Raw genomic sequence first — 26,201 nt, forward strand, 5'->3', positions numbered from 1 at the left:
AAAATACAATTCTGTGGGACTGGAAATGATGCTAGAATGGAAGTATGCCTTCCAACAGTCTATCTGCAGACAGGCTGAACGTGCTGCTGCAGTACTTTCCAGTTTATCTAAACAGTACTGAATAGAAGGACATAGTTGCTCACTACAGATTAAAAGCAGCAGTTCTTATGTCTTCAGAAATTCTCTATGCACTGTGGCAATGGCTTGCCAGAATGAAAGCTGCCCTTACAAATGCAGAACAGAAGCCAGAGTACCCAACAATACTTTGAACCTGGTGGGGAAATGATTCAGTCAGAGAAGGGAAAGACAAGAAATTATTTATTTGCCATGCAAATCCTTAAGGTGAGGCTGGAAGGATTTCTTTTCCCTCTTTGATAGAGATTCCTCATCCTAAGAGGGCCCAAAAGTGTATTTCTGAACTGCAGCGTAGAAAGTATAAATCGTGAATGGTGTACCAGCTTTCTAGACGATAATGTACCGCTTGATGCCCCAATGTCCTTCTCCTAGCATGGTACCAATTAGTACCTGCTGCCATGAGCAAGACTGCAAAAGAAGGCCTTCTAGTACTGTGATATTTTGCTGTTATGAGTATCAGTCCACATTAACATTTCATTTGTATCCCTCAACAAGAACATTATAAAAGTTATAGATGAGAACTTCAGTGAAAGGCAGGCACGAATGTGGACACATTCTTTTTTGGGAAGTCAGGAACAGTGGATCTTTATGTCACGTTTATAAAAGAAGAGACATTCAAACCTGACTAAAGAAACAGCCATGCAATGGAATGAAGCTATAGTATTGGTTTCATTAGTCCTGAACAGGAATACTCCTGAACTGATTTTTACCTATGAAATTCTAAGTAGAAGTGTCTGAGTTCCTCAGTACAACTGCCTTCATTGTACAGCACTATGCTTCAGACCTGAAAGGAGCAGCAGAAATGCTTACTGAAAGAAAGATTTTACTCTCCATATACCTGTCCTCACAGAAACCAGACACATGGTGCCAGAAGTACTGACAGCACAGGAATCTAGTTCTAGGTCATTTGGAAAAAATAGTAATGTACTAAGTTCCCAAATACATTTAACAAAACAGAGCTGAGAAAAAAAAGCAAATCCAAATTTTAGCTGGCTTTACACTGATCTGGAAAAGTAATCTGCATTTAAAAAAAAAACATATTCAGCGTAAGAATGTAGAAAGCAAGAGAAAGATGGATGTTATAGCTCAAGATGTTTCTAAAATATACACTGAAAATTTGGCCTTAAATGTCTCTAAAAAAGCCCTTACAAAATCCAGGGAAATTCATAATTCAGTCATAAATATCCAAGAGGCATTTCTTTTGAGGTAATTTCAGTCTATCTTTTACTGAAGAAGTCTTAGCTGCTCCACATCTAAGACTATATAGTGTTCAGTCCGCTAATTATTCTCAGTTTGATGATAATTTTTTTTAAATGATAATTTTTTTAAAGTGTGCTTAGGATCATCTCCAATCTCTTATTTTCCTGTTCAACTTACTATGCTGCTGACTACACTCAGAGCATCTTCAAAGTAGTTCCATACCTCCTGCAGTACACAGTCATCCAAGTCTGTTAATCCAGTCGGCAAAGAAAGATTAATCAAACTATGTAAGCATTTGCTGAGAATTGAAACAGAGCAAAAGAGGAAACATTAATACTATGTGCAGAAACAGCTACTTTTTAGTATCAGCAGCACACTGACTTATGTCTCTGATTGTCAGACAGCCACATCCACCTTCGTACTTACTACACTCACATTCTTATAGCAGAAACACACATTTTCCTAGTATCAGATCTCATTCATACAAACTATGCAAAAAGAGAGCCAATAGCAGCAAGTACTTCATTATTTTCATTGCTGGGCTCTAAAGTAACACAGAAAGACAGACATAATATTTTACACATGACAGCAAGGAAAAAGTACCTTTTCTAACTTCACCAACAAGAACTAAGTAGTCAGCATCCTCAAAAAATCAGTAACAAATACACGGTTTCTGAAAACAGGTCTTTCTCAGTGTGAAGTGAGAAAGGCAATATTAACAGTTGCCTTTGCCCAGTGGTTACTGCAAGGAACTTGGAAAGGAGGAAAAAAATCCATTATGGGATACAAGTGAGAAAGAAGGACACACACCAGGTTGTTTTTCAGATTCCATAAGGTACAGCTATTAGTCAGTTACCCAGGAAAATAAATCGTGTATGACATCACATCACTAACTTACCACTAACTTAACTAACATTAACTCATGGCTTTCTTCTCAGCCCTTAATTTCTCTTCACTTCATTGTCTTTGAAATACCTAGTTCACTACTGCAGGGTAACATTTCAGATTAACACCTTCCTCACAAGAGCAGCCAGAGACCTCTTCTGGATCCAATTTTCATTTTTCTTCCTCAATACATTCATTTATTTGAAATACAACTGTTTCAGAAAATATGTCAAGTAAACAAACTGCAGTTAACACATCTATTAGACAGTCATACTTGAGAGGTACATTGGTTGGCCAGCAAGAATTGGAACCTTGCACATAAGCTAAAATCCACTTTTTTCAAATTCTCTGTCAGCATTTCCAGTCACAGGCTGATGGCAAAGCTATGTGATTACACTAACCTAAATTTCACAGCATCAATGACAGTCTGCTTTCTGTGAAGATTTAATGCACTCTTGAGAGCTTTCTTACACAGTACAGGATATCGAGCTGGAGATTCCATTGCTAATGCTTAAAAGCAAGAAAAAAATAGAGAAGGAAGAAATTACTCAGGCCAGACTTTAATTTCATTGGTCACTAAAATAAACTACAGCATGTTGCCAGATTCCTTGTGATAAACAACGGCAAAGAGATTTGCTTAATGCCTGGGCTGGTCACTAGCTAGTGCTTCTCTATTACTTTCTTACTGTGCACATCATCAATGAGGACTACAAGACAGAAGCACAGTAGATTTCATAATTTACAAGTACTCTCACTGCTGTTTATTCCTGGTGCAGTAACCCAAACATACGGGGGGGGTGGGGGGGGGTGGGGGGAGACACACAGCCATGCCTAAAGTAAAGAGTATTGTTTTGTCTCCTTGAACATGAAAATCTGGATGGAAAAATTAGGCAGGAATGGGGTGTCAGTATGGTGTTTCCAAGGTCAGGCGTGTACTCCCTCAAGACAATAGAATTTACTCATCTTCCTTGGATCCTACTCTAGATTCTCAAGAAAGCATGACTAGAACTTTGTGATGAAAGTATTGTACAGCATAGAGAAGTGCCATTTACAAATTAACTACACTAACTTGAAGTTGAAACTGCATTATCTACCCAAAGTCCAAATCCTAAAACTTCTGTACTGGGGCATGAATCAGCTAGGGTCATTCTCTGGCCTTTGCCAGTTTGGAGCTTGTTTATCTGAATAATCTTTTCCAGACTCACAACCTATACAAATGTCTCACAGTCTAGAAATGGAAGGACATCATAAATTTCTGGTTCACCATCCACGTAATATGGTATTTCAAAATACAGATCTCCTACTGTTGCTGAGATCCTAAGCATCTTTGCTTCTGGACAAAATATATATGGTTAGACCCTGCATGCTGCACAATACATTATAATCCTGGTCACCCAAATGAACATGAAAGAGCAACAGAAGCTGTTTTTCATGACTTGAACTATGAAAGTACAAATGCAGTCCTTACATGCAATGATTTCTAGTGTCTTGACCTCTATTTGTGGTTGTTCCCATACTGACTCCATAAGGTTGTGTAGCATTGGATCATTCAGTTTGGATCTTGCTTCAAATTCATAAAGCAGCAACAATGTGTCTGTTGGGTCTTTACCAAAATCTCCTACAGAAGAGACAGAATTGCTTGTACGTAATGATTCACTTTCTTAAAGCCACATGGTGTACCATAAGGTACAAAGTTCGCTTCCAACAGGCAGGAAAACCATTAAGGTACTTAAGATTTAACAGCAGAGCAAGTGGAGCTCTGAAACAGTCTTGAACAGAAGCCTCAGATATGCAAAGCACCATCCCACCAATGACCATGCCTCTCCCCACCCCAAAAAAAAAATAAAAAATCTGGATTGTCTGTAATTGGCTAAAGTCATGCAACCCCTCCTAGACAAGATAATAGCTATTAGTAAAGCCATTTTCATAGACAGGTAAAAGATATAACAGAAGGCTACCAGCTCAGAAGGTCAACTTATGAAAGAAGTTATAATCAGCTTCAAATTTTTTCTATAGGACTTCATAGAATCATAGAATGGTTTGGGTTGGAAGGGACCTCAAAGATCATCTAGTTCCAAGCCCCCTGCCATGGGCAAGGACATCCTCCACTAGACCACGTTGCCCAAAGCCCCATCCAATCTGGCCTTAAACAATTCCAGCGACGGAGTCTCCACAACCTCTCTGGGCAACCTGTTCCAGTGCCTCACCACTCTAACAGTAAAGAATTTCTTTCTAACATCTAATCTAAATCAACCCTCTTTTTGCTTAAACCCATTATCCCTTGTCCTACCACTATGTTCCCTGATGAACAGTCCCTCTCCTTCTTTCCTGTAGCCCCCCTTTAGGTACTGGAAGGCCACAATTAGGTCTTCCCAGAGCCTTCTCTTCTCCAGGCTGAACAATCCCAACGCAGCCTGTCCTCATAGGAGAGGTGCTCCAGCCCTCTTGGAGGGGAGGACTTGTCCTCTTTTCTGGTAGAAAAAACCTCAGGAAATCCTTAAACACAGAAGAAGGGTGGGAGAACAGTAGAACTGTTAGGAAGGTGTAAGCCTGATACAAATGCCAAACAATCCTTTACTGAACTATCACAAAGACCTTTGTTTTTACATCTAAAAGACATTCTCAGCTTCCTCCAAGGCAACAGACTTGTCAACACATTATCCAAGGTCTTGTGAAGAAGTGAAGGAAGCACCAGGCTACCATTCTACAAATGGTGAACTCCAGTATGTCCCTGTCCTGAGATAATCAACCCCTTGGGATTTTAAGGATGGAAAATTAAAAGGGAAGAAGTCTTCCTGAGTTATCTTGCCTTTGGTGCAAAAGGGCAAAGAATGTTCCAAATCCAGCCCATATAATGAACCTTTCATTCTGAACTTTTAAGGTGAAAAAAACCCAGCAAGTATGTATCTTGACAAAAGTTAAATACTAATGTATCTTACAATGGAAACTCCAGAGTGCCCCAAACCTATAACTGAAAAGAAATCAGACTACAGGCCAATCTAAGGGAATTTTTCTACCAATATACTACCAAAAAAGCGAAGCAGGCATCCTCTAGGCTAACAGTCACTCAGCATCTCAGCTGTCAGGTGAAAGCATGCCAAGTCTCCAGTACTATCTGATCCAAACTGACATGGAATAGTCCACAAACAAGAGGACAGGTTTTAGCACTTCAAAATATGGTAGCAGGACTTTCTGTATTCTGAAATGCCTAATCTGGGAAGAGGCTAGTAAAACTATTAAAACAGTGCAAGAACGACCCCACTCTAAAGCAAATGTTAAGAAACTCAAAGCTTTTAAGACAGAACAGTCAACTAAACTTCACTCTGAAAGACTTCCATACTTCACAGCATCTATACAATAAAAAGCCTGCGATGATATACAAAAAAACCCAGTAGTTCGCTTTGCCAATTCTTTTATCATATTGCCATATATCTGCTTCAACACTCTTCAGCTGAGACAGCAATTCCATATGCCCTGTATTTTTCATGAATACAGTGACTAAGTCTAAGAGTTACATGTGCTGAACAGACACAGTTTGTAGCTTACCTGTTAATTTCAGAATTTTCCATACCTCCTTGCATGCCTGGAGATGTTGAAGGGCCTGAGTCAAAAGCTCCATCTATTTTACAAAATGTAAGAAGTTCTTTTTGTCGTAGTTTTAAAAGCAAAAGGAATATACATGTCACAACTAACAGGATCTTTATACCTAACTATAAAATAAACTAAGAATCAGCCTAAATAGTACATCATCTACACCAGTTACTAGTTTTTGGGGTGGCTTTTTGTGGATTTTTTTTCCCTCTCTCTTTTTCAAAGACCTCCACATCTCAGACAAAGTCTCTTCACACTGAACATTCTATTAGTCCAGAAAGAAACGGATGCATTCATATGGGACATCATTCATTTTAGCTCCCAAGCATAAAATAGTGCTATTGAGACTGACAAACCACTAAATCCCACAACACAAATCGCTGTGCACTGCTCTCCACAAAAGTAAGTTTCTACAACAATCACTGTACAGCAGACTTCTGTACTTTGTAACCTCTGTACGTTTTCCTTAATCTTCTTACCACAGTAAGTACAACATCCCAAAAAAGGATGTATGCATAAAAAACAAAAAAAATGTGAGCTTTATCACAAGCATACTGGTACCTACTTTCAGCAATGGCATAATCCTAAAGATGCAGTAATTATCTGCCTGACTAACCAATGTTTAACAGCAGACTCCTTACATAATATAAGGTAGACTGAAATTTCTCTAAAAGAAGGTACTGCCATGACCCCTTGCTGATATAAATCTCTTCAAATCCACTGAAGTCAACAGAACTAATTCACAGAAATCCAACATTTACCATTCTTTGGAAAGCACTAGGTGCGTTGATTCTAATCAACTATGACAGGTTCCCATGCTCACGTTCTCAATATCCTGTTCTGACTGAAACAACTAAGACTTCAAAAGAAAAAAATGCTACACCGATACATACAGAGTAAGTTAACAGAGCAATGCCCTACCTGTTCAGAAGGTGTTACTTGTTGTCTCCCCAATTCCAGATCAACTGCTGCTGCCATTAACAGGCATGTCTTCTGAGCAATTAGAACAGCTTTGTCGGAAGGACAAAACTGGGACAACTGACACCAAAAACAGAAAAAGGTCATGAGAATTCTGCCCATATAAAACAATTTGCTCATGAACAAATGATTGCTGAGTCTTCTCTATGACACTTAGTAATCAGTAATGAATAGTATATATTCATATTGCAATTTTACTTGTACAATTACACAAGATTATTTAAATATAACGTGTAAAGCAGTGTTGGAGTCCTCTCTCTACAAACACATAAAAAACTGACAGTGTTGGTAGAAGTTCTGTAGGGAGATTAGGACTTGAGTACTTAACATGTTTGTATTAATGATACAGCTTCCAAACATCAGAATCCATTTATTTTAGAAAGTTCTCATTGAAGTCTAAGTTTCTTATGACATTTTTAAGCAACAGAATGTAAATGATGACAATAATGCTTACATTTTGTATTGCAAGTCAATCTCCTTCTGACAAAAGTGCTCCATCTTCAGAGCATACAAGCATGTCTCCAAGGAGATGCCTGATACATGGGTGTAACTTCTAACAGAACTAGACAGATGACAATATTCCTCAATATTGAGAGATACTATTACCAAGAGTATGTACCTTGAAAGACAGTAGAAAAAAATCCCTCATCTTTTCAGGGCAGCCCCTGAACTGTACAGCTAAGTTCCAAGCTAACAAAGACATAAAAAATGAAGACTAGAATAAAAATCTTCAATGTTACAGCTCTACCCATCTAATCTCTAGTAACTGGCAGTTCACATTCTACAATTCAATTTCTTAACCAAAATATCATCAGCAGGTCATTTAACAACAGCAAGAAATACTGTTATTAGTGATTTATTAAAATGGCTTATTCATGCTTTCAAATTTTGTCTTAATTTCATCATAACCAAGAATCCGTTCTACCACATACCCTACTGACAAGAGAATAAATTGGAAGAAACATTTTCTGATGTTGGTAAAGAAAACTAGTATCTGAATAAAAGTGTTGAACAATATTCCCAAAACAATAAAAAAAAAAAAAAGAAAAAAACCCACAACATTTTGAAACATTTTTCATTTTACCCCAGCAGGGTGAAGTACATGGCAATTAAAACATACAATCCTCATTAGTAAATGGATGAGCCATCTAAAGACAATCTAATACTTTACTTATGAGAATCTGACCTAATTAAATGTTTAGATTATACTGTGACTTCGCAGATTCTAATCTTCATGTTAATTTATTCCCTAGGACATGTTTTTTTTTAATCTCTGAATTGTTTATTCTGTGAGTGAGAATGCTGCCTTGAAAAGGTCATGGTCATCACAGACTCCATTCACACTCATTTCACTATATTTCACCTCCTCCGCTTTTCTCCCCCCCATTGCTACTCTTTACTGGAGCACGGCTCCATTATGAGAACATGTGCAAAAGCTCATCATGGCAGATGTCCTCTGTTAAGGACTATTTTCTCTCCTCCATGCTCTGGCAGAAGCAAGAATCTGAAACATTGCCTCAACCCATTACCCTATGCTTATATTTTTATTTATAGACAGCAAATGCACTGACTCCTTTACCAAAACACAGTACTGAAAACTACTAAATGAGGATCCAGAGACACACTACAGATAGTGCTTAGGACAGCTCCATGGGAGCTGCATTTCCCACTAGGAAACACTTTATCTATGATAATGTTTGCTGGTTAGATTTCAAGGCAAACTCTAGGACTGCTGATTTAAGGGACCAATAAAGACAGTCTATCCAGGTAGCAGAAGTAAGCTCATCCTGCACCAATCACACCAGTACACTCATCTGAACTTCTTAATTTTTATTTTGCCTGCAGGAGAATATGCATATTCAGGACTGGCAGTAAGGGGGGTTTTTTATTGCTTTTAGCAGGATTTTTTTTCCAGACATTGAAGAAAACCATTATTCTTTCTATTTTCCTGATCTTAAGTTTTACTTCTGTAACAGTCTTGGTAGTGAAGGGCTAAGAGAAAAATGATGAACTCTGAAGAGTTGTACCATGGCCACATACAACAAACAATGCCTGTGGTGAATGGGATAATGTAACAGCTATCCCATCAAATAGCCTTGTGCAAGTATTTGTCTTGATAACTGACTTAAAACATGAGCCATATCAGATAGTGTCAGAATACAGAAAATGCAGCAGGAGAACTTTAAGACTAGTTAAAGCAGTGATTGCCAAAGGTTGCTGTTTATAAATCTGCTACATCTTAAAAAACTTTCTTTCTTAAGGTCTGGCTAAGTGGCAGTGGAGGGGATTCAGTTTAAATTTTGAGAATGCAACCTACCAACTTTTCTAAACCAGTGAGCTTCAAGGATCCTCATGTCCCCTGTAAATTTCTCTTCTGTGAAAGACTCAGCAAGTCTCTTGTGAGCTGCAGAAAATGCGTTGTTCAATACATAAGTAATGCTTTCTGAGCAGAATAAAAACGTTTCCAAGTCTAATAACTATGCTACAAAACACAGGTTTCCAAAGCTCCCATATAATTCCTGATGAAGAGTTATTCTCACAACTCAAATCTAATATGCTTGACCAAAGCAGCTTATTAAAAAACCCCCCACAAACATCAAAAGGTGCCTCAACCAGCATTTTAGATAAGATACGTAAGGCTGCCAACAAGTACTGCCTCTTCAAAGACAGTGAAGTCTAATGCAGAAGAGTTTTACTTATTTTCACAAAAAGTTGAAGGTTTTTAAATTTAGTAACAGGTTTGAGGCCTTTCTTCAAGGAACCTTTAAATAATTTAATCCTAGTCTTCATTATTTTCTAGCTGCAGTAAGAATGGCTAGTGTAGAAAAAGTTCTAGAATCACATTAACTTTCCTGTCCAAGATAAGAGAGAGGTAAAAAGTGATTTAGTGAAAATAACCATTTCTTCTGATGGAGAAAAGTCCTCTGTAAAACTCCTGTACCTTTTCCAATGCAAATAAGAGAACTCTTTTTCAAAGGACAGTACAACTTAAGGGTTGAACCAATTCTGACAAACCTCTCCCATCTTTCAGCAATTTGCTATTACTCCTTGCAGTTTTCTAAGCCTTCCATGGCAAAAAAAGTAGCGTTAATTTAAAAAAATACTCCCTCTTAAACAGCTAGAAAAGCAAAGACCACCATTGGCATTGAATTAATGCCAGTAGAAAGTTATAATGTTAATTCAGTTTACAAAACCAAACTTCTTCCTTTAGTGGCAGCCCTGCTACTAAAGATACTAACTTTATTCCTCCCATTGAGGTGAGAGTACAAGACTGTCACTTGAGGCCAACGAAGCTGTGGCTTGTACACAAGTATCTGTTGTTTGCATGCATGGCCTTATGAAGGACTAAAGGAATACTGCCTAGAAGAAACTGCCCTTTTGTTTGAGAAAAGCTCTCAAGTACAGGCTTTACTAGAAACAGTTTTTACAGCCCAAGCCTGCAAGCTTTCCATAGCAAAAACCTGTAGCACTAAGATCCAACTTCACAACACTGTTGAATCTCCAGTTTTAATTTTCACCGATTTCAGTGGGAAGTTGAGAACCTTGACTGAAATAAGGAGTCCAAACATTTAGTTGGTATGGACCTAAATCATAAAATGTTCACAAATGGAACAACTACAAAGAATGTAAAATTAAAAAGCATACCCAAGGTCAAGTAAGTCAGGATTGAGTTGACATCTTCATGTCTAGAATGGAGGAAAAATGAAGTTTTAGAAAATGTTTGATTAACTTTCTTACAACAGAACACACTATTTATGTTGGAATACAACATCTCTGTAATTATGGATATAATCATTCTTCCCCTGACAAACATCTCGGGCATTAGAAAATTCTAGCAACTTGAAGATGCAGAAGGAATACTCAAGTCCTGCAAAAAGTTTTATTGATCTGCAGCAGTGAAGGTCATTGTAGAAGTGCAGCAGGAGATTTTTCTCAGTTTTTGGGGCTGCAGGTTAAACTTCAAACCCCACTGACACTACATTTTCTTGATAGTCAAAATCCAGCAGTACAGTTCTGCTTCTAAGCCAACACACGATTTACAAAGAGGCTAGTCTTCAGCAAGGCAGGTCCCACTCTGAAGTTCTCACTCGGAACTTCTGGAAGATATCACATCCTAGTGTCAAAGAGGTTGTTCACCTCACATTCCCCATCAAAAATACCTGACAGTCTTATGCATTAATTAAAGAGGAAGGCAAAGAGCAAATATTTAAAGGAAAGGTTATACAAGTAGAAAAGATGTTACTATGTGATGTCATTAGGTCGAGTTGGGAAGTCATCTGGGTGGACTTTTTACTACCATAAAAACTAATGTCTTGATTATTCTGCAAGAAAATAAGCTCAGCAAGAAAATATTACATCATTTGTACAAGATATCCACCATAAGAAAATGGTTTTGCAAATGGACTCACCTTTTCTCTTCATCTTCTGCCATGACCTTTGACAATGTAAGATGAACCAAACATCTAAATATGACAAAAACAAGCAATGAAGAAACAATTTTTTTTCCAGTGTACTTTGTCCTCATTTTCCAGAAAGGATCCCACTTTTCTTCCTTATGCCAGTGTCAAACTGAGAATAAGATTATACTATTTCCCACCCTATTGCCTTATTTTGCGTATCACTTTGTTAAATCAGGTAAGTAAATAAATGTATTTTTAAAAAGGCTTTAAGCAGATATTGGAATAAATACATCTGTCTCACAATATTTGTTTTTATAAACATGATGGAATATTTCACTAAGAAGATACCACTCCATCAGAGGATACAAACAAACTGGTATTTTCACCAAATGTATTGTTGCAATCTCATTAGAGTTGCTGTTGGTCACCTGTTCAAAGCACAATGTAATCATAAAATTCAGAGCAACCAATGCTATTTGCTTGGGAGAGACTTGGAACATCTGTAGGTATTAAGACTTCAGGCTTGAGGTACATCTGCAGCACCAAAAAGACTGCTAATTAATCTTTCGTCTACTCCGTTTTCCATCTTCCTCAATATAATAAATTCTTTTTGAAAAAGAAGCCAGAAAAAATTCTCTTTCCTTGTAAATATATTGAATTCTCACTTTAAAGCAGCAAATAATTGTCGGCAGTCTTGTAAATGTTCAGACAAATACTCCAAAGCTTTGATAGCTACAACTTGTTGTTCATTCTGAAAAGAAATTAAAACATGATTTGTATAAACTGCACTACCTCAGTTGCCACAGAAAAAAAAACCCCATCACACCAAAAAACCCATCCAAAGCAACAGCATATTCCAAAAGTCTGCACAGCCTACTAGCAGGAAAAAGAACAAAGGACTCTGCACAGAAGAGCCTCAGGGTCAAGACAAAACCATAAGGAGTGATCATACAATTCCATGCACAAAGAGCCTACGGCAAAAACAGGATCAGTACAGGTTGGCAAGGCTTTCATGCCTTACAGTGCTATGAAAGCCCTGAAAGGCAACCAAAAGCCTCTTCTAACTATACCAATGTAATCAGTCAGTTCAGGCATCACTCAAGCTACCAACCAAGAGACAAATAGGAGCGACAAGTGACTTCTTAGTCTTTCATTGCTGACTTGTGTATTTTGTACACAGGTTGCCCCTAGTACATCAAAGATCAAACCCCAGAGGCAGAAAAAGACGTAACATTTTGCTAAGCAGAATTTTACAGAAACACACCATGTCATTTCCAGATACCAACATGTATAACTCAGAATCCTTTATTTTCCTGAAGAAATATTAAAAAATACAAACTGAAATCAATTTCTTTGCATTACACAACACATTTGACTGAGACCTTGGTCACAAAAGCATGAAATACTTAGAAATGCATGAAATACATAGAAATATTAAAAGTAGTCCAGGTTACAGCTATCATAGTTATATCAGTAAAGCAAAGTAAAGACAACATTATCTGCTCTACCTCTAAAGCAATTTGGGCAGCTAAACTCAGGATGTTAGTGCCTGTATTTTCATCCACTCTCAGCTTGTCTTCATGTTGAGATGGCTTTTCTGCTAGCTTCCCTATTTCAATAACTGCTTCCACAGCTGAAATATACATAGGGGGAAATTAATTTTTTTTTAATAGAAGCAAGTGGAAGGTGGAAAGTTCTACTGTTTTAATAAGGCTTCAGAAATGACCTATGAAAGGACGTTTGTTTTTTTTTTAACATGAAAAACCAAGACAAGAAAACATGACCATACCAGCACTTCTCCACAATTATGCATTTCTTCCTAGAATGGTGCCAAAAGGCTTTCCAAGCTACTAATGTAAAGAAACAAGGATGCCATACAAATGAAACTCAGATCCTTAATTTTGTTCTGCTAAATAATTGTCACTGAAGACAGAAGACTTGTCTGGGCATAATTCCAAACTTTCACAGCTTGGCTTATGCTAAGGGTGCTGCTGCTTTTATGTTCACACTGTGCTGTGATTCCCACTCTATATTATGTGAACAAATTATGCTGTCATTAAAAAGATGTATAGAGAACAATTAATTGGCACAGAACTTATCGGAAAATAAGCTTTGCATGTTACTCTGTATGCTAAGTAAGTATAGACTGTATTTCTCAATTACTTGAGCTAAGATTCTCATTAAAATATGAAATGGCAGAACTCATTATAAAGAAAAGAAGAGTCTACAGAGATATGTCATTCTGTAAGTCATCTCAGTAATTCCTGTATTTTCTGGTAAATTCAGGCTCTACTTGTCCAGAGAAATTAAAAGCAGCAATAATGGTTCCATTGAGGTTCATTAAGCTCAGTATGCTTTTTTTATATTGTATACGCATACAAAAGAATATTATAAACACTAAGTATACAATGATTCTTACCCTGGGATGCTACTATAGCTTCTGCCCATGAGAAGAAGACCTCCTAGTCAGAGGCTCCATCCAGACAATATCAGATATGGCAATGGACTCCACATCTTAGATATTGTGTGCAAAAAGCATCCCACTCTGACAGTTTAAATCTATAGCCTGACAGTTTCAATGACTTTATAGACACTTCTTCTAGCTTCCCTCTATTCTTTCACAAGATGAACAGTCCAAATCTGCTTAGTATTTTCTAATATATTTGGCACTTGTGCTCCTTGTAGTGGACCCTTTATCTTTCAAATTCTACCTTTATCAGTATCTTTCTCCATCACTGCAATCTTATAGACACTGAATTTAGTAAAGATGCTGTATGGATCACACCTCTCTGCTTCTTTAACTGCCTCTCTAGCCTATTCACAGAAGAAATTGAAGGAAATCAGTACAATGACATCTTGAAAACAGTAATATAATGTGCAATATGAGAGATCTAAAAAGATACACAAAATGTTGATGCTTACATTGTTGATATTTATATAATTACTCAAGCAGTTTGGTTTGGCAACACTTTCCCTGGAAAGAAAAGTGCAAGAGCAGAAGATGGCACCAAAGGCTGACAATAACCAAACTGAGGAAAAAAGCCAATTCCTCAAAATTAGAGCTACAGAATCAGAAAACAAGAAAAGCCCTGGGAATGCTGAAAAATTACACTCCCTTCTGTCACTTTTAACTGTGAAGTTTAACATCCCCAAACCAGAAGACCCAGATAGATAAGGCAGGTGCACTTCTCTGCAGCGGTGAGGGCTAACATACTATTGTGGGAAGTTCTAGTAAGACACATCAGGTATTTTTCCTGCAAGAACTAATCTGTCTTGAAGAGAGGAGGACCTCCAATTTGAGAAGAAACCTGAAATACTGAGGCATGGTCACACAAATTGTGGACTGTTTCCATCATTAGAATGAGAGATGATACAAGAGTCCCACACAGCAGCTATAATGATGAACATTTCTTCCAAATGATGCAAGACAGGCAAAGACAGTTTCCTCTCTCAAAGCAAAAGAGGTACAATAATGAAGATTTAAATTTAGTCTCAATGACATAGCTACAAAAACAATACCAATGCAAATAGATAAATATGTATACGTATATATTATATATACCTTGTCAACTTGTTTCAGATGAAGATAGCAAGAAGCCATATTCCTCTGCAGCTTAGCCAAGTTCTGATCTATCTGCCCAGGTGTGTAGAAGCTGACAGAATAATTGTACCAGTGAAGAGCTTCAGAATAGCTTTTTGCCTAGGAAATGCAAAAAAATTTAAAAAAATTAAAAAATAAAAATTAAAAAATTTAAAAATAAAACCCTCTACCTTATTTGGGTGATTAAACTATTTTCCCAAATTTAAAAAGAAAAATTAATAGGAAATGAAAGATTTAGATAATCAAGTATATTCTAGTGTAACCTTTCCCCCAGAAAAGCAACCATTGGTCCCACAATGCAGGTAATATTCATTAGGAGAACTGACACTACCTATTCCTACTCTTTCCTTATTCTTACAGCCATTATCAAAGACAGGACCCTGGACTAGATGGGTCATTCGTCTGACCCAGAAAGAACATTCTTATGACTAAACACAAAACAGAAATACTATTTCAAAAAAACCTATCTCTTCATGATACAAAGCAACTGAAACTAGGAGAAAAAGACAAAAGTGTTTATCCCATTTAGACTGTGAACCTTGATGATATCAAGCTGAAGATGGTACTCCCAACTATAGTTCCAATTTGGACAGAGAATTTATTTTAAAATGAGGAGGAAGGAAACTGTGTCACTAGCAAAATTCCCTCTTGACTAGTTGGGAAATATTAGTTGTCAAGCTTAGCATAATTGTTGGCATAACTAACTTAGCACAAGTTGCTAAATTTTCCAAAACTGCAGGCCACAAGCAATGAACTTTCACTTCGATATATTGACCTTTTGCTGAATCCTTTCCTAGTTAAGAAGGACCTAGAGCCGATTTAAACTGGAAGATGAGACTACAACCATCAGCAGAGGCAGCAACCCTAGAGATAAGCAGCCCACCTAGAGACAAAGAAAGGACCCAATGGAGAACGTGAAAACCCCAGATCCTAACATTACTATTGGTCTGAACTGCCATGTGAGGGGAGGGGAACTTAGATTGTAAGGGCATAATTGCCCAGGAATGTCTTTGTTCAGGGTCCCTTTGCAGAGACACCCAGCTCACACGGTTACAGCTGCTGTTGTACCACCCAAATAAAGTATCTCATGGGATTTAGAGCCTGAAACTCTGCCGTGGGAAACCTAGGGTGAAGAAACTTCCTTAACAGACTACACAGATGAGAGGCAATAAAATGGCACGTGTTTGTCTTGATTATATAAAGAAACAAGCATATGACAGAAATACAAGAGTAGAACATGAGCTCATCTTCTCCAAATACTGAAAGAGTAAGAAAGTATCTGGTTTTGAATCACAGAACTTACATACACTCACAGTACAAATGTATATGAACTAAGACACAATGTAAGCATTCAAAGCTACTTTATATAGCCTAAAAAGAAAATCAATGTACAAATGATAACACTTCATGCTTCTTAAAGCAACAACTGACCATCAGAGGGTAGGAACTGTAAAACAAACAGCTCAGCGTGAAGAACATTTTCAGGTTTTTGCACCATTCCCAGGACAGAACCAGAATGATGGGCTCCACAAGTTCCTCGGCTGTTCCCACGTACAAACCTTGAGATGAGGCTACCTGAAATTTGATGTTGTAATGGAAAACAGCACCCATCTGGATGAAAATAAAACTAGTGCCAGCTGGAACAGGGATCTTAGTAACAGCTTGCACTCTAACCAAAGATAGACACATACCAAAGAGGTCAGAAAAAGCAGATCTTCATTTTCACTGATACAAATAACAACACTACTGTTTGGTCCCAAACCTCATAATGTTTGGCAGCTCTGTCCCACAAGATGATGTGCAGCTGGTTTAAGGCTTCAGGCAACAGCTGTTTCCCAGTATAATGACCTGAAAAAATATTGCAAATCATCACTTTATGAGAACTCAAAGCAGCATACTGAGATGCACTTAAGAACTATCTGAGAAAGACGGTCCCAGAGCCTACAACAAAAAACACTGAGACAGCAACTGTTTCAGCCAGGACCCAGTGCTTTATATTCTGCTTCTGGGAAAAAAATAATAAAAAAAACCCCAACAAACAAAACAAAAGAAATCCAAACAAAAACCAACCAAAAGACCCCATCCCAAACAAAAAAAAAACCCGCACCAAAACAGAAAAAATCCACACAAAAAACCAACCAACCAAAAAAACCCCCACGGTGGGTAAGAGAATAAGTATTTTCATGCTTGAACAATGTAAATGTGGCTCTTGCACCTAGCTCAATGCTACATAAAATATGGTCTGCTTTCCAGCAGACCTGACAGTCAAAAAATACTACAGTGCTAGAGGTGCGACAGACCTGAAAAAAAGAAACTGTCATTCAGCTGCTCAAACAAGGATATGGAAGCTGTTTTAATAGACAAACAAAAATGCATTGGGCTGGATGGAGAAAGTACAAACATTACACAGAACTTCTCATAAATGTTTCTAATCCCACATGTATGAGTCACACACAATCTACACTAAGACGGAAGAATTGTTCTAGCAAGTGGATTTAATCCGGAGCTTTATCATGACTGTCATTCATTATGAAAGTTGAGAGTTACCATGCAGAAGAAACATAAGGGAAACCAGACACAAATAGAAAGAAAGAGGAGAATAAGCAAAAAAATAAAAATCAGAATTCAAGACTTCAGCCAACTAAGTCTACTTTTCAGTAAACAGAAGCAAAAGATGGATACAGACCTATAATAATTTCTTCAACCTTTTGCTTAGCAAGCAGCTCTCTCCTATTCTGCAACAGGAACTCAATGTGGAGCAGGGTAATTTTTCCAAGGTCAGGTGAAGATTCAAATCGTTCAGGAACAGATTTCAGAAAATCTAAACCAATTGATTCCCTATTCAGACAGAAGCATGTTTAAGAGACTGTACAAGAAGAGCTGTTAATTTTCCATTCTAAAGAATAACATATTCACACTGTACAGCATGTTTCTCATTAATACTGCTGGCACACTATCACACTGACAGAGTGAGACGAGGTACATATGAATTCACCGCTTGTGCTAATAGGAAGTTACTACTGAATTAGCATATGCCGGTTCCACAGCATTCACAAGACAATTTACTCCTCACAATGAAAGAGTAAGAATTTACTGCAAGATAGAACCATATGTATAGGTAATTATGATGGTGCATTCAACAGTGTGAAATTCCATGCCTCGATTTGTTTTGCAGCAACTTGTTCATCCTTATACTGTTTTTCACAATAATAAGTCTAGGACTCCAAACTCTTTCATTCTGACGGCTGGTTAATACGGAAAAAATATTTCAGTTAGGTAATTCAAGACTCATATATATATTATTCCAAATATATATTAACTCTACATAGGGAGAATCTTAAGCATTCCAAAGTAAGGCTGCAGCATTGCAAATTGCCACTCAACATTATTTCACACACTGTTCTGCTGCTGCCATAATCTGTATCACCTTGCTATAGAAAAGACAGGCTCCCTCTCAAAACTGTTTAGCTACCTCTGTGAGTTTTTATTTAAAATAGAGCATTATTGTCTAATAGATGTTCTTTACTTATAAAAGAACACCTACAAAGCCGAAATAGTGTGTTCACCCCACGTAGTGATACTTTCATACCTTCCATGCTCCAGCAGCAGTTTGGCAGTATTCAAACAAAAGTCTAAAGACATTTCATGGTGCAAGAATTCTGCAACAGCTAGACAGAACACAATACAGTTGAGATTATTTAATCAACCTAGACACTTAACTGCTCAATTTACCATTTACCTCTGACAGCTTCTTTGAAAACAAAACAAAAGCCAATATAATAGTTCTAAAACAAAAAGAAGAATAAAACATGTCTATTGTGCTTTGACTTTACTTTCACTGTACAATTAACGTAGTTCTACAAAAAGGTGACAGACTGATAGCCCTGGCATTCTAGCCCTCTGTCTCTTCAAACAGGAACAGCATAGGCATTACTAGCACAAACTTTTGCCTCAAGCTGCTTTCCATCAAAATGACTCATTCTTATCCAACATGAACCACTTAAGACTGAGGTCAGCGCTCAGGCTGTGTGGTGGTATCACACTGTAATGAGAACTACTTAAACCTAATGCTTTTAGCATCAGCTGTTGAATTGACTGGTACTGGTAAGTAGGTACCAGGTTTAGATGACTCAGATAAAGTTTAAAAATTGCTAGACTGTGCAGGATGGTTAATAACAAGATTCATACATTTGTAGCTTGGATTAGATCAGAGAAGGAACACATAGGGACATGACTGTAACAGTTGTTAAAGGGAGCATTTCTAAGGCACCTGTGCACAAGTGCACAATACAAGATTTTAGTCAAATGCCTGAAACTTAACAGGAACCTGCACTCAAAAGAAAGAGAAGTTGCAGTGCATGGATACAACACTCTTTTCTGCCAGCCATACACAAGACATCCACTCATTAATAAACTTGCTTGAAAAACTGACTGGAGTCTTAGTGCTACTAAATATAAGCAGAGCGTGTTTTAATAGGCAACACTGTGGCTTCATAATTCAAACTGCAGAACAGAAGCCAACCATTGCAATGGTAAGTTTTGAGTAACTGTCCACTTCAAAGCTGGCTAAAATTGCCCAGGAGCAATCTGAACTGGAGTTTCCATTCCTCCTAGTCTGGCAGCACTCAGCTCTCTGCAAGAAATTCCTCATCTCATCCTACATTTATTTCTCAGAGCATTCATTACACACCTGACGCTTTCCAACCATGAAGAGTACAAAGCCTCTCTTCCTTAAGATTTCATTATTTATGGAAATAAATTTCTCCTGATACTTTAACCTTTCTATATTAAAGTCCCCCCAAAAACTTTCTTCTCCTCTCAAGCCAATAGCAAAATCAGTTCTCTTCAACAAGTTTGAGGAACAAGGAGAAAAGAGTTTATGCCCTAGACAAGCCCCAGTGTATAAACACAGGTTTATAACAACACACTGATCAGCACTTCATATCTCTTGGCCAAAATCTGCAAAATCACACCTTCATCCTTTTTGAGTAACCTTAGGCATATGTCTAAAATACACCATTCCTTTATACTGCTATATTTTCACTGTCTTCATTCTAACAGGCTTCAGTGTCTTCCTCCTTCCCTGTTTCTAGCAAGACTATTTAAATTCTCAACAAAAATAAAATCATGCTTAATTCAAACTTACATTAGCACCTGCATAACTCCTCTGTGAACACTGACTACTATGACTCCAAAACCAGAATGACATTTAGCTAATGAAGATTCCTCTAGAACAAATGAGAAAGGGATTTATTTTTTTCTTTTCTATCTACAACTCAGGCCATCTCCTTGGATATGGAGTACTAACACCTTACTATGAAACCTATACAGAGCAGTGATACCTGAGTTGATATCTTCATCTGATGCTCCACTTTTAAGAAGAATTTTAACTTTCAAATAAAACCCTGCTGGATGCAAATTCTCCTGCATAATGTAAAACAATACATTACTTGGACAGCTGTTTGTAGAACAGAGCATTTAGAACACAGACAAATATCAGGAAATCACATACACTCCACCATCTTCTTCAGTTCCATTTTAATGATTGAAGCAATAGGTAGGCAACTGGTAGTATTTTCTTCTTAAATGCAACGTGCATCTTTATTACTTATACCACCAAAAGACCATGAGGACAGTGAAAGCAAGAGATACATGATTGTCATTTTGCTGTGGCCCATTTCCAAAACTTTTAAATAGAAGCTCAACAATACTGAAGGATAGAAACATTTCATGTTTTCCTGTGTGTGAATTGGCTGGATTACTCTAGAATTAATATGGGCAGAATTCATAGTAGCTTATAATAAGAAGAAATTTAGGAGAGAACAACAATGGGAGCAAATGGAAATAATGAAGACTCTATACTACAGCTCTCACTAAAACACTGCACATTTCAGACTCTAAAATAAAAATGTTCTTCTAGTTTTCTATACCCACATACAATATCAAAATATAGATTATAAAAAATTATGAAAATCCTTTGCACCTCAAAATGTTTTGCAAAAGTAAATACAATAAAAACTGCAAAGGGCTTAGATACTGTAGTGGCATGTTACTTAAAGGATTAAAATACACTGCCTTTTATCCTGATCTCACGAGCACATGCATCATCATCTGTTTGAATGTTTTAACAGCAGGTACAAAACTGAACTTGAGCTTTCATTTAAAACAGGATTTTATACTTAAAATTTGTTTTGTATAAAACAGATAATGGAAATTTAGAAACAGTCAACCAAAGACATTTTTTTCAAATTTAAGTTACTCTAACTAACCTGAAAAGATAGAAGCACAAAATTCAAGTCTTTGTATGAGAAACAGAATTTGTACAAGAGCAAGAGATCTCACTGCAGTGAATGCTTAGAGATACATGAACTTTCTTCAGGGTAGCTGTTATGTTTATACAGCTCATTTTTCAGGTTCCCAGAAGAAATAGTGTGATGTTAATAAAGTGTAATAGCTAAATTAATTGTTTGAAATACGAGTGATGTAGCATGGCTACGCAGCTTTCAAAACTGAACTCTGGTGCTTGGCTCAAATATTTGTAGAGATAATTAGACGGAGACTCAAAATGTAGTATGGACACATCCATTATAACCCAAAGCAAGATAAAAGGTCTAGCACATAAAAAGCCAGCTACCATAAATCTCAGATGTAAACCACACTGTAGTTTACTCTGTTTATGCCAGAATACGTGCCAGAAAAATTTCAGTCACATCATTATCAAAGGACCTCACTATTAAGAAATATGAGGCAGCAAGACAGCTCTACATCTACATGCAAAGAAGTATTTCTCTATAAAAAAGCTGAAAATACCAAAACATACGAGTATGAAAACCAAAGCAAAGAGAACACACCTCCATCTGATGTCAAGGTTAACACACCAGTGATTAATGTGGTCCATATTATTATGTTAATAAATGATTGAGTTTCAACTATTGCACACCATAAATACAGTAACACATTACTACCTGATTTGCCAAGCTTATAGCTTTCAATGCCTTGTCAAGATACAGATTACAATCCCACTCAAAATAGGCTGTAGCTAACAATCGCAGCACTTTAGCCTGGAAAGAAAAACAAATTTGAAATTTAAATGCCATCCAAAGAGCAGAAAAAAAAAAATAGCCACACATGAACATACATATGAATACAGAAGACTTTAAATGTAAGGTCATGAAAAATAAAGGCTCTTTGAGTCAAAAGAATGCCTGCCTAGTATCAGACATATAAAGTGACTGCTCAGTTCTGAAGCGTACCCACAGGACATGAATCAGCTAGGGTTCAGAGGAGAACAGAAGAGTAGCAAGGAAAATCAGAGATCTGGACAAAACAGAATGAAAGAAGAAACAGAAGGAGCAGGAAGTACACACTTCATTGAGAGGAAAAAAAAAAAAAGGAACACAAAGATATACATGATAATGGCCTTCAAATATATAAATGATTTATATAAAGAGGAAGAGATTAAAATCTTCTCCATATCCACTGTGGATAGTAAAAGGACACAGACAAACACCTATCAGAAATGAGACAGATGTAACTGATGATGCCTTCAAAGAGGAGGGAGAAGGGAAGAAGAGATGGCCTTTCAGGGTCTACTTCAGCCTTACATTCTACAATTTAATTTCTGTGAAACAGTAGATTCAAATGTGATTTAAGGGCACCCATCAGTGACTGAACCCTCAGAGTGACACGCATAGCAAATGAACTTACAACTTTTCCAAACTTCTTCGCAGACAGTACTAAAGAGGAGGCCAAAGAATCACTGGTCAGGTTTGGCACAGCAGAGGCAGATGATACAGTGGAGTCAGGTTAACAAAATCCTTCTATTTGTAAACAGCAATTTCTCTATTTCTTACCTGCATTTCTTTGCCAACAGAATATTTCTTGTCCATCTTCCCAATGTCATAACTCTGGCTATCAATTATAAGTGAAAGGTAAAATTAAATGGGATGACAGAGATAAATTCAGTCAGTTGTCTAATATGTGCAACATTCCTATCCTTTCCTATCATACAGGCGTGGCTTATGCTAGACGCTACTAAAAGCTTCCCCTGTCTGACAGAGCCAATGCCAACCACCTCCAAGATGGACCCATCACTGGCCAAGGCCGAGCCAATCAACAACAGTGGCAGTGCCTCTGGTATAACATAGTTAAGAACGGGGGAAAAAAAACCCCTAGGAACAGCATTTGCAGAGAGAGGAGTGAGAAGATGTGAGAGAAACAACTTTGCAGACACCAATGTCAGTGCAGGAGGGGGAGGAGGTGCTCCAAGCACCGGAGCAGATTCCCCTGCAGCCTGTGGTGAAGACCATAGTGAGGCAGTCCATGGAAGATGATGGCGGGGGACCCCATGCCAGAGCAGGTGGAGGCACCTGAAGGACGCTGTGACCCCGTGGGAAGCCCACGCTGGACCAAGCTCCTGGCAGGACCTGTGGACTCGTGGAGAGAGGAGCCCACGCCAGAGCAGGTTTGCTGACAGGACTTGTGACCCCGTGGAAGGGACCCACGCTGGTGCAGTCTGCTCCTGAAGGTCTGCACCCCATGGGAGAGACCCACGCTGGAGCAGTTTGTGAAGAACTGTAGCTAGTGGGAAGGATTCATGTTGGAGAAGTTCATGGAGGACTGTCTCCTGTGAGAGGGACCCCACACTGGAGCAGGGGAAGAATGTGAGGAGTCCTCCCCCTGAGGAGCAAGGAGTGGCAGAGACAACATGTGATCAGCTACCACAACCTCCATTCCCTGTCCCCCTGTGCCGCTGAGGGGAAGGAGGTAGAGAAACCAGGAGTAAAGTTAAGCCTGGGAAGAAGGGAGGGGTGGGGGGAGGTGTTTTACTCTTTGGTTTTATTTCTCATTACTGTTTTGCTTGGTAATAATTTTTCTAAGTCGAGTCTGTTTTGCCCATGACGGTAACTGGTAAATGATCTCTCCCTGTCCTTATCTCAACCCACGAGCCTGGGGGACACCTGCCCAATTGAGGGGAGTGATGGAACAGCTTTGGGGGGCACCCAGCCTCTAGCCAAGGTTAAATCACCACAGTCATACATAAAAGTTATACATGACCTGATCTCAAGATCACAGTAAATCAATAGCAGAAACAGAACCTAGGAGTCATGATTCCCCATTCTTTTTCTAAAAGTTAAATGACAGCACGAAGGATCACCCAGGAGAAAACACAATGGTAATTCCACAAAACTAGATTTGATTACAAATGCTGTGAATGAAGAACTGTTAGAAAGAAAAACAGTAACTGGGCATTTGTTTCCTAACCTAATCTATTCTCAGCACGGGGAAATCTTAACCCACTAGATGGAGCTACTTCTCTTTCTCCAGATAATTATTTGAACTTTGCAAAATTTATTTCCTCCTCAAATTTTGTCATAAGGAATCACTATTTAATTTTCCCACAAGAATAAAATATAAAATAATCTCCAAAGCACCAGCTGAAATTAATTCTGATCATTTCTACTAATCCTCTTTGGCAACATATGCGACCATAACTATTCTGAATTTGGTATGTTGCCATTCCTTTTCAGAAAAAGAAATAAAAATAAATTTTCTGAGCTGAGGCTGTGACCTTGGCATGAGGCTCTTCCCAATAGCCTACATTTTTTCTTCCTTAGTAGTAAAATACTTATTTGGATACTACCCAAACCATCTCTTAACTATTCCTTTTTCACCTTGATGTTTGTGTCTTTCATCAGTCAAGGACTTGCTCTCAATGAAGCACCTCCTTTACAAGAAATTCAAATACTGTTTAAAACAAATCCATTTAAAACCCGTCAGAAGAATTTGTCTACTCTTTTCCAAAGATTTCAAATCCCTTCACTATCATTTATGAATGGCAAAAGAACTGGGAACAGCATCCTCATAATCTCTTTGGAAGAAGCGTTAGGGAGAGAATGGATGAGAACCATGGAAAGATGACTTTCATTCTAATGACATAAAAATCAATGTGGAAAGCAGGTAAGTGTTAGGCAAAGTAAGACAGTCACTAAGTATCTGCTCAGCTAAAATCTTGTTCTCACATTTTTAATTAAATTTCTACTTTCCCTTGTTCCCCCCTCTCCTTCACAAGTATTTTTACATCTCAAACACAGGATTTTGTTTGCCTTTGCACATTACCTGAGCCAGAAGGAGCTCTGTTCATACCTCTTCCATTCATAGGTTTCCACTCCAAAATTGTAACAGAGGATTGACAGGTAACACGTCTGCAACAAAAGACTCCTGCTTCTATATTGTTCTTGCAGAAACATCATTACATTTATGGCACTCCAGTCTCAGGTTCTTTAAAATGCATTTTACTTTGAAGATATATCCACTGTTATCACGTCTGACCTTGTACAAGGGGATATTTAACATGACTAAAATGGAATCATAATTGTCTGGGAAACTGAAGCATCATTAACCAGTCCAGGACATGCAAAACAGTGGGATTCTTGAAACACATGAGGTAGAATAGTTCCTCAAGAAATCACAGTGAAAGCACTAGAACTGTGGAAAGTAAACAATATAAATTAAAACTTGAGAGGAAAAACTGGAATATTACAACTTTATTTTTAAAAATGACAAAAAAATTTTTACATAGTTAACTGAAGAGACTCTACCTCTTCCATGGTAGGCTTCTTCCCTGCATGCCTCTTTGGTGTTAAAAAAGGATTATCCACATCACAAGTTTCAGGAGAAAACTGTTTTTGAATGCTTGGTTATTCACAGCACTGTTGCTTTCTGCTTTATTAAGTCAGGCCTCACAATACCTGTTCGTAACAACTTGTCTTTCCTTTGAAATGATTTGCAGACGTCATATGTCATCCAAAGAAGAGACAGAAAGGTCATTTTATATGCTAAAAGGCTGCCAATATTTACATCCATTTTGCCTTTTCCAAGTATAAATTATATTTCTTGCAAGTGACTAGAGACTTCAAATCCTCAGGCAAGAATGACAGAGGTAGCACAACATCTTGCTTCAAATTTATTATTTATCTCATTGCAATCCAGAGACAAAAGCACAGATACAGTATGCATGCACAAAAAACCCAATCGATCTCAGATGTGAAACCCTTATTTTTCATAAGTTCATTTCTGAACATTTTCTTTCCAGAACAGAAAGTTTACTGTACTGATAGGGCTTCATGCAAAGTGTTTAGCATAACACTGTAGGCATACTGTGACATACATCAGTCATTTACTCGCATGCTTGGAAAAGTACTTCAAAGGATAATTAAAATACTATTTTAGTAAATGACTGTTCCAGGCATCAAGTGTAACACTAAATATCCCCATAAACCTGGCACCTCTTTGAACAACACGGGTTTGGAACAATTCTGGCATTTCACCCTGTAGGGCAAGAGTTCCCAGTTATGGTTCATAGTCCACTGATGATCCACAAGCTGCAAATCCTCTCCAGCTGATCTGTG

General features: G+C 37.8%; 1 protein-coding gene across 1 annotated transcript in view; it reads right to left on the minus strand.

Moving 5' to 3' along the window:
• Window positions 1-26,201, minus strand: part of TEX11 (testis expressed 11) — a 38,793-nt gene that overhangs the window by 4,268 nt on the left and 8,324 nt on the right. Inside the window, exons 8-27 of the mRNA XM_075763274.1 lie at window positions 24,910-24,995; window positions 22,644-22,701; window positions 21,756-21,851; window positions 20,133-20,214; window positions 18,380-18,458; window positions 17,477-17,628; window positions 16,553-16,638; window positions 14,752-14,889; window positions 13,901-14,003; window positions 12,698-12,822; window positions 11,855-11,940; window positions 11,199-11,252; window positions 10,435-10,475; window positions 9,107-9,193; window positions 7,409-7,479; window positions 6,733-6,849; window positions 5,767-5,839; window positions 3,689-3,838; window positions 2,622-2,730; window positions 1,513-1,633 (exon numbers count right to left, since the gene is read on the minus strand). Of these exons, the coding sequence (XP_075619389.1) occupies window positions 1,513-1,633; window positions 2,622-2,730; window positions 3,689-3,838; window positions 5,767-5,839; window positions 6,733-6,849; window positions 7,409-7,479; window positions 9,107-9,193; window positions 10,435-10,475; window positions 11,199-11,252; window positions 11,855-11,940; window positions 12,698-12,822; window positions 13,901-14,003; window positions 14,752-14,889; window positions 16,553-16,638; window positions 17,477-17,628; window positions 18,380-18,458; window positions 20,133-20,214; window positions 21,756-21,851; window positions 22,644-22,701; window positions 24,910-24,995 (1,914 nt within the window). The remainder of the gene's footprint in view (window positions 1-1,512; window positions 1,634-2,621; window positions 2,731-3,688; window positions 3,839-5,766; window positions 5,840-6,732; window positions 6,850-7,408; window positions 7,480-9,106; window positions 9,194-10,434; window positions 10,476-11,198; window positions 11,253-11,854; window positions 11,941-12,697; window positions 12,823-13,900; window positions 14,004-14,751; window positions 14,890-16,552; window positions 16,639-17,476; window positions 17,629-18,379; window positions 18,459-20,132; window positions 20,215-21,755; window positions 21,852-22,643; window positions 22,702-24,909; window positions 24,996-26,201) is intronic.

Source organism: Balearica regulorum, chromosome 11 (assembly GCF_011004875.1).
Source record: "Balearica regulorum gibbericeps isolate bBalReg1 chromosome 11, bBalReg1.pri, whole genome shotgun sequence".
Taxonomy (NCBI): Eukaryota; Metazoa; Chordata; class Aves; order Gruiformes; family Gruidae; genus Balearica; species Balearica regulorum.